Here is an 8,953-nt window from a genome sequence, read left to right as displayed (position 1 = left end):
GACAGGACATTGTTACAGGCAAAAACGGTATTGGCTTTGTGCTTACATTGTCCCTGGCTTTATGTGCATTTAAGCCCCTATTCTCCTGACAGTTCTGTGAACTAGGGGCTCTCATCATTCCCATTCCACAGATGAGGAGATGGAGCACAGAGAGGTTGGGGGACTTGCTCAAGTCACACAGATGTAGGGGTGGTGCTGGACACCAGCTCAGGCCATGTGACTCAGGGTCCACATGCTTAGCCATGAAACACCATGCGGTGGTGGTTGAGATGCTGGGCCTGGGGCCAGATGGGCTGAGGCTTCAGGCTTGGCCTACTGGAGACCACCCTATGACCCAGGGCAATCTTTTCAGTTTTTCAGAATGCCAGTGCCATCAGTGGTTGTGAGGGTCCGATGCAAAGGTGTATATGAGGGTGCCTGTGAATGAAGAGCCTCAGGGCTGTCAAGGGGCATATTGCTGTAGAAATACTGCATTCATGTCTCCAGGATGTATCCACCTTCCTTACTAGAGCAGAGAGTGGACTGCAAGCCCCCAGCACTGTGAAAACAGGGGAGCCCAAATGATAACAAGGTTTGTTTTTATTGAGAGGACGCAACTCTTGCGGTCAGGAGAGGAGCACCTGCACAGTCCTTTGAGGTGATTCATGGCACATGTGACAATGAGGTGCTTTCCATCTGCTGCCCTTTGGTGGAGGAAGCAGGTGTGTCCCCGAAGAGCAGCATTCTTCATTGTGACCCCATAGCCCTTTGTCTTCCTTTCTGAAGAAATGCTGTTCTTCAATATTTACCCACTGTGAGCTAGCTCAGGGTGTGCATACTTCCTGGCTGCAGATTGCCCACTTAAGGTGTTCTCCTTCCAACCTGGCAAATGGGACAGCGAAGGTGGTGTTGTTACTGTCCAGCTGGCCTGGCTCATAGGCAACCCACATACAAAAGAACAAAAAGTTGCAGTGTGATATTTGAGTACAGTGTTTCGGTTATTTAGTGCCCTTCCAACCTAGGGGGCTCATCTTGCAGCACTACACTGGGCAATATTCTGTTATGATTCATAAGGTTTTCGTTGCCTAATTTGCAGAAGTAGATCGCTGGGCCTTTCTTCCCGGTCTATCTTAGTCTAGAAGAAACCTGTCCACCATGGGTGACCCTGCTGGTATTTGAAATACCAGTGGCAAAGCTTCCAGCATTGTAGCAACATGCAAGCCACCACAGTATGACCAACTAACAGATGGGTAGTAGAAGTACTAACATAGCAGCAGTAAGAATCCACACCATTAGCAATAACCATCATGGACTCTTGCCCAAACCAGAATGTTAACAGTAGGTGTCGGAGTGAGTGAGGAGCCCTAAGCTCCCGCCAGACTTTGGAGCAGTCCATCACTGTGAGTCTGGGTAAGCCCCTGAATGTCTCTAGGCCTTCTCTACGTGGATATTGTGAGGAGGAAACACAGTAATAGACATTGTCAAATTTGCTACCATTTAGGAATATGCAAACAACCCTGGTGGCACAGTGGTTAAAGTGATCGGCTGCTAACCAAAAGGTCAGTGGTTTGAACCCACCAGCCACTCCACTAGAGAAAGATGTAGCAGTCTGCTTCTGTAAAGATTTCAGCCTTGGAAACTCTATAGGGCTCTGTCTTATGGGGTCAATGTAAGGTGCGATCGACTTGAGGGCAACGGGTTTCTTTAAAAAAATTTTTTTTTTATTATACTTTACATGAAGGTTTACAGAGCAAACAAGTTTCTCATTTAACAATTAATACACGTACTGTTTTGTGACATAGGTTGCCAACCTCACGGGTTTGATTTTTTTGGTTTAATGAACATGCAGGAATAAAATAATGAAAGAAGGGTTTAATAGGGAGTCAAAAACGGTGATCGTGCCAGGCAATCTTCACACAGTAGCCTTCCCTTGAAAGGGAGGAGGAAGACAAAGAACAGATAACCACGCACAGAGTGATGGACAGTAATTTCAGCGATGACTGGGGACTGGAGTGGAGGAGAGGAAGCCATTAATTGTGCCTGAGGGAGTCAGGGAAGCCTTCACAGAGGAGGTGCCCTGGGCCAGAAAGGCCATTCCGGGAGGAAGTGCCTTCCCAGTGTAACCTTTTGGGATCGCAGTGTAGGGAAGCACTCCTGTCCTAGGCAAAGACTAAGAGGCATAATCAAACTTTACAACTATTAGGTTGAAGCATATGAAATAGCTGCCGTGTGACCATTTTTGACCTGCCACAAAAATGGCAGTTTCGTATGGTTCGACCCAATGTTGGTCCCAGATAAAATCAGAACACACCTCAAATCCTAATCGCTAGGCCTGTATAAGAAAACTGGTGCAGCCGCTCTCACCCCGACAGCGCTTTGGAATCCTTGGAGCGCTTCTAAAATAGACCAGTGCCAGGAGGGGATCTATTCAGTCGGAGAGTCTCTACTGGGGCCTCAGGCTTCGCTAGAAGGCGGGAAGCGACCTCCTACGAAGGGGGTTAGCTCCTTCCGTACCAGGGCTCAATAAATGCGGAGCGAATGAGAAGCAGCGCGGGACCGTGGAGAAAGCAAGCAAGGGTTCTGCTCTTTAAGCGTCACGGGCGAGCTGCTTGCCCTAGGTTTCCTGCATGTAAAAGGAGAATGGCGGTCCCCAGGCCAGGGTCGATTGTAAGAACCCGAAGAGATGTTTGTAAAGCACCGACCCGAAGGGTGGGGGCGGGACGCTGCGAGAACCTCACCCCCCCTACACACGTGAGCAGAACTGTCCTTGACGCTTGTCCTGCTGGAAGAAAATACTCGGCTCTCGCTTTGATTTCCAGGTTCTGCAAGCCTTTCCCTTTCATCTCGCACACCATCACTGCACCAACGGCCTCACACCTTTTCCCCAAACACATGTCTGCCGAGACTCTAACCTGCTTGGTCAGGACCCCGAGGGATCCTTCACGTGCATAGCCCTCGGTCCCATCGGTCTGTGGCTCTGCTTCTCTTTCCATCCTCATCTGGCCACGTGTCCTGCGCCCCTGAGCTCACTTAGGGTTTGGAGGGGTCCCCTCAAGGACTTGCCCAGAGCCTGTGGCATGGAGGGTCCCGGGGGATGGGGTCCGGTGGCGACGCCGTGGCCTCCACCGTTCTCCCTACCGGGCTCCTCCCTGAAGTTCGCGTGCTTCTTTCCCGCGCAGGGCCCCTTTTGCTGCAGCAGCAAACTCCAGCTCCGCGGGGGTGGTGGTCCGCGGCCGCGGAACACACTGAGCCCACAATTGGGCGCGGGCGGGCCTCGGGTCCCTCTCGAATTGAGGAGACTGGTTTCATCGGGAGAGAGGCACAATCAAGCCCAGAGACGGGAAATCGCACAGGCTTATTGTATTTTAACGCCCTAGGTACAACCAATGGAGTGGGTTCTCCTGTAGACAGGTGGGGAAACTAAGGCTCGCACGGGCCAGGAGCCGGCCCAAGGTCACGCGGCCTCGCGGCCCGCCTCTCGCGGGTGGGGGTGTGGCGCGGGCCCGCCTCCAGGACGTGCGGGGGGCGTGCGAAGCCGCGGCCCGCCAGGCGGGGGCGGAAGCCTGAGTGTGCGTGCGCGTGGGGCCGTGCGTGCCCGGCCGGCGGCGGGGAGAGACTCCGGCGCGAGCGCGCTGAGCCGGCGCCGTTCGTGGGCTCCGCTGTCGCAGCGCGGTCGCCGCGGAGGGACCGCGGCCTCGGGTAGCGGGCGTCAGTGCGCAGGCGCGCGGCCGCGGCAGCGGGGCAGAGACATGCTTCGGGCGGGCTCGCGGGGCAGCAGGCGCCTCCTTGCCCGCCCGCGCCCCGGCTGCCGCGCGCCGCCCGCCCCGCGCGCCGCGCGTCCCGCGCCCTTGCCGCCCCGTGGCCGGCGAGGGGCGCGCCCGCGGCCCGCGGTCGCTGCATGGCTCTGAGATGGCGGGGTCAGCGCGCGAAAGAGGCGGTGGCGGCGGCGGCGGCGGGGAGCCCGGGGGCGCCGAGCGGGCGGCCGGGCCGGATGGCCGGCGCGGGCTCCGGGCGTGCAACGAGGAGTTTGCGTGCCCCGAGCTGGAGGCGCTGTTCCGCACCTACACATTGAGGCTGGAGCAGGCGGCCACGCTGAAGGCGCTGGCGGTGCTTAGCCTGCTGGCGGGCGCGCTGGCGCTGGCAGAGCTGCTGGGCGGCCCTGGCCCAGCGCTCGACCTGGCCAAGGGCTCGCACCCCGTGCACTGCGTCCTCTTCCTCTCGCTCTTCGTAGTCACCAACGTCAAGTACCTGCAGGTGCCCCAGATGCAGCAGATCAGCAAGCTCACGCTGTTCTTCAGCCTTACCTTCGCGCTGCTCTGCTGTCCCTTTGCGTTGGGCGGTTCCGCCAGTGCCCACGCTGCGGGGTCGGCGGCTGCCCAACAGGGCGTCTGGCAGCTCCTTTTGGTCACTTTCGTGTCCTATGCCCTGCTGCCCGTGCCCAGCCTGCTGGCTATCGGCTTTGGGCTTGTGGTGGCCGCATCTCACTTGCTGGTCTCCGCCACCTTGGTCCCCGCCAAGCGCCCATGTCTCTGGAGGACGGTAAGTGCCGCCGGCACCCTATTGCGGTCTCAGGCACACCTGCTGGGGCGGGACCAGGATTGGGGCGCGCTTCTTTCTATTGAACAGGTAGGGAAACTAGGGGGCGCATTCAAGGTCAGTTAGCGAGTTTGAACGAAGGCCCAGGCTCTTTCCAGAGTTACAGTCCACAAAGCGCTTCTGGGTGTCTAGTGTGGCGATTGGGAAACGGGCATGGAGAGGGGAAAGATCTGCCCAAGGTCATGCAACTGGTGAGGGGCCAATCCGACTCTTTCGCTGCGTCCAAATTCCCACCCTTCTGTGCACCTCTCCCCGACCTTCCTCCAGGGGAGGGGCGGTTTCCAGGCAGTGGCTGTAGGACGCCCATGGTGCAAAGCACAGGACAGAGGGCTACTCTCTGGCGCGTCTGGAGCGCTTGCAGGGCTCGCAGGACCACTCTCCAGGTCCTAGGAACCCAGGAGTCTGTGGGGGAACTTTGACCACTTCCCTAGTTGCTTTTGGTGCCAGGTTATGAACTCTCCTCAAGCCCAGAGGGAGTGGGGTTTGGCCAAAGCCACACGCAGCGCTCGATCCCTGCTATCCCCACTCCGGGGCCCTTCTGGCCCCAGCTTCGCAGAGCCCTGAACTTTGTGACAGTGTCTTTCTGCTGGTCGGTGAGATGGTAGCAAGGATGCCGCCCATCCTCCCGCTGGCTCCTCCCGGGCTCTGGAGACCATCCCCCTCCCCCACTGGAAATGGACGTCTTTGCCAGGTGGGCTGTTGGAGCTTTCTCTGCGTGGGCGTGGGCAGGTGGCGGCCTGCAACTTCATCCCACCGTGGGCTTGGAACGCCCTTGAGGGCGGGATTTTGTTTCTACCGCTGGCTTTGGTTTATTGAGAGGGTGGTGCCTGCCTACTGGGTCCAGATCGTGGGATGGGGGAGCCAGTCTAAGGAGGAGAAAGCAAAGAGGAAGATTAGGGGTAAGGAGAAGAAGCTGGACACGTGTGCTTAGGTACCAACATGGCGGGGGGGGGGGTGGTGGGGGATGGTGGTGGTGGTGGTGGTGATGGTGAGGAGTCAGCCAGCCAGGAGGACTGCAGGGACAACAAGGCCAACACTCATTATCCAGAGGCAACAAAGGCCAGAGGGGGTAGGACACAGAACCTGACATAGGGGTAACAGGGCTTGACCTGGATCCTTCCCCAGAAGGTGACCAGCCTGTGCTTGGATTCATGGGGGAGTACATGGAGGGAAACTGGAAACTGAAGGGAACTGTCAAAGAGGAGGTGAGGAGGAAGAGGGAGAAGTAGGTGGTGAAGACCAGAGACAGGCCAATACAGGTAAAGAATGTGTACCCAGGGAAGGGAAGGGCCAGGGCCTCCAAAGTGTCTCTTTGGTACCTCAGGTAGGCAGTGCTTGGGTCTTGCTCTACCGCTCTCAGGGGCACCCAGTGCTACCCCTCCCCTCCCCCGACCTTCCCATCTGTTGGGTGTTTAGCCTGAGCTGTGTGTTGGCCCCCATAGCCGGACTGTCCCAGCAAGAATGATCTCACCATGAGCTGAACCAGAGACCTGGATGCTGTCAGCACTGGATGGGGAGGAGGCCAGAGTTGGGCTCTGGGCGGCCCAGGTAGGCTGGAGCCAGGCTGTGCCCTGGTACACCAGGAAGTCAGCTGGCAGAAGAAAATGCTTTATTATTTTATTTGGTTTTTTAAAATACTTTCCTATATAGCCTCTAGCCATTCGTTTTGGAGAATCGAAGATTAAAAAAGAGAGACAGGAGAGTGTGTAAAGGTTCTCTGGGCACAAGGACTTCTGTTCCCCTGAGGATAAGGTGAGCCCCAGTTATTCTAGGGGAGCATACCTGCCCTGCATAGATTCTCAGGAAGCAAATATCTGGGTTTCATTGCTATTAGCTGAGACTCCCTGGGTGTCTTATTTATCTAGTGTTGCTGTAACAGAAATACCACAAGTGGATGGCTTTAACAAATTGAAATTTATTTTCTCCCAGTTTAGGGTAGAAGTCCGAATTAAGGGCACTGGTTCAAGGGGAAGGCTTTCTCTCTCTCCCCTGGAGGACAGTCCTTCTTTCTTCTGAGCTTCTGCTCTTTTGTGATCTTCACGTGGCTTGGCATGCCTCTTCTCCCATGTCTGCTTCTCTTGCTTGCTTGTTTAATCTCTTTTATATCTCAAAAGAGATTGATTTAAGATACACCCTTCACTAATCCTGTCTCATTAATATATCAAAGAAAACCCATTCCCAAATGGAATTATAACCACAGATATAGGAGTTAGGATTTACAACACGTATTTTTTGGGGACACAATTCGATCCGTAACTCTGGGCAACGTCAGCCCTTCCCCCACTGAGTCTGTTCCCTCATCTGCAGGCAGTCCCTGGATTACAAACGAGTTCTGTTCCTAAATCCGTCTTTAATTTGAATTTGTACGGAAGTCAGGCAGTGATGTATGGTGTATCTAACCTGCAGGAGCAGACCGGAGGTGTGTGGGGCACGTGGACAGTAGGGCTGGCCCTTTCTGAGCTCTGGGGGAGGCGACTGCACATCACTCTCCACTCGCTGCTGTGGGCCCTGCTGGGGCACACCATGTCACAGGGCCTGCACACCATCAGCAGCAGCCAAGGACCCACTGCAGTACCTGTCCACATAGGAGAAGCACTGCCTGTTGTGGGAGCCCAGGGACCCGAACACTGAGTCAGTTTTTTCCTGATAGGCTTCATGTGAGTTGATTTGTAACTACAGTTTGTATGTAAGTTGGGCTTCGTAATCTGGGGACTGCCTGTATAAAAGAAAAAAACCCAAAAAACAGTTGCTATTGAGTTGACTCCAGTTCCTGGTGATCCCATGTGTGTCAGAATAGAACTGTGCTCATAGGCTTTTCAGCAGCTGGTTTTTTAGAATTATATTACCAGGCCTTTCTTTCGAGGTGCTCACCCAGAGGTAGACTCAAACCATCAACCTTTCTATTAGCAGCCAAGCGCATTAACCACTTGCCATTACCCAGGGACTTCCTCACCTATAAAGGGGCACCAATAGGGCTGTGGTGAAGGTTAAAAATTTATATTAGAAAAGCACATATTGGAAATCTGCTGCTGCTAAAAAGTCATTTGGTTTCTTCGGAATGTTTGTATTCAGTTTCTCATATTGATACGGGGGTATGGCTATAGTTAAATAGATTGGAATCAATGCAGAGAAACATACTGACAAGGACTAGATGATCCCCAGGGATTCTCCCTTCCAACTGTGGAAGGTTCTATGAGTCTGTGAAATCTGTCCTTAATTAGCGCAGCACCTGGGAACTTGGGAGTTGTGTGGAGGATGGCACTGGCCTTTCCTAGCCACATGAGTGTCCTGCTCCCTCACTGCTTTCCGGCTCCTGCTCAGACCATTGGCTGGGCGGGGGAAGGAGTGGTCTGCAGTGTAGTTACCTGCTCACAGGGCTGCTCCTGGCCATGACTTTGGGTGGCAGGAGCCTGGTGTACAGGGGTAAGTGGGTGTATGAGTCTGTGCAGGGTGTGCCAGCTCACCCAGCAGGATGCCCCGCACCCATCTAAGGGCTGCGTTGGGTCCTTGAGCCTGTGCCTGGTGTAAACGTCAGGAGCTAGTCAGCGCCTTCATTTAGCTACTTCCAGGGTCAGATTGACTTACTGGGCAAAGGAACTCCTCTCTTTGAATCTCCACCTCATCTCTCAGACTGAAAGCCTTCTTGCCAGAATAGCCCTGAGGCGGTCTAGAGAAAGCTTGTGTTTTGGACTGAGACCTGGGGCAAGTCTTGGCTCTGATGTGGTCCGAGCCCCTTCACTCCCTTCCCAGAGCCTCTACTCCCTTCTCAGGGAGGCTCTGGGGGTTCCTCCGGTACTGGGGGCTCTGAGGATGCAGGCTCTTGTGACTTGAGCATCCTGGTCCTCCTCTGTAAAGCCAAGGCCAGCCTGGGATGCTGGCAGGGAAGGAGAGAATTGGGATAGCTGCGGCGTGTACCTGTACAGCTGACACTGATAAACTAGCCCTCTATTCCTCCTGAAGGAGCATTCTTTGATGCAGATCTCCTCCAGGGCAGGGAAGTCTTTGAGGGAATGGCCCAGAAATATTCACTGAGTGATGACGGGACTGGATTCTTTCCCTATCCCAGCCCCTTGCTTTTGCCCACTGGCTGTACCTAAAACTAAATGCAGTAGTTTATTTGAATTTAATGGAGTGACCATCAGAAGAATAGCATGGTGTTCAAGAAGACAGAGCCAGGATGGGTGGGAGGGCATTTGGGGAGCTGAGCGCAGCAGCCTGGGGTGGGGGCTCTGGGAGGTGAGGGCTGCAGTGGAGGAGAAGGAAAGGCAGGTGACACCTGGGTTCTGGCCTGGGCTCCCTGCTGTTGTCATTTGCTGGCTTACAGAGCCTTGAGTGGGAGCAGGTATGGGAAGAGGTGGTGAGCTGCTTGGGACTAGGA

The 8,953-nt window shown here is 54.9% G+C and overlaps 1 protein-coding gene across 1 annotated transcript in view; it reads left to right on the top strand.

The window, feature by feature from the left end:
• The first annotated feature begins 3,888 nt into the window (after positions 1–3,888).
• ADCY1 (adenylate cyclase 1) overlaps positions 3,889–8,953 on the top strand; it is a 252,600-nt gene continuing 247,535 nt past the window's right edge. The window contains exon 1 of the mRNA XM_023544192.2: positions 3,889–4,518. Coding sequence (XP_023399960.2) covers positions 3,889–4,518 — 630 coding nt within the window. The remainder of the gene's footprint in view (positions 4,519–8,953) is intronic.

The sequence above is a fragment of the Loxodonta africana genome, chromosome 8 (genome assembly GCF_030014295.1).
Source record: "Loxodonta africana isolate mLoxAfr1 chromosome 8, mLoxAfr1.hap2, whole genome shotgun sequence".
Taxonomy (NCBI): Eukaryota; Metazoa; Chordata; class Mammalia; order Proboscidea; family Elephantidae; genus Loxodonta; species Loxodonta africana.
Note: the sequence above shows the minus strand (reverse complement) of the source record. Positions and strands in the feature narration are given on the sequence as shown.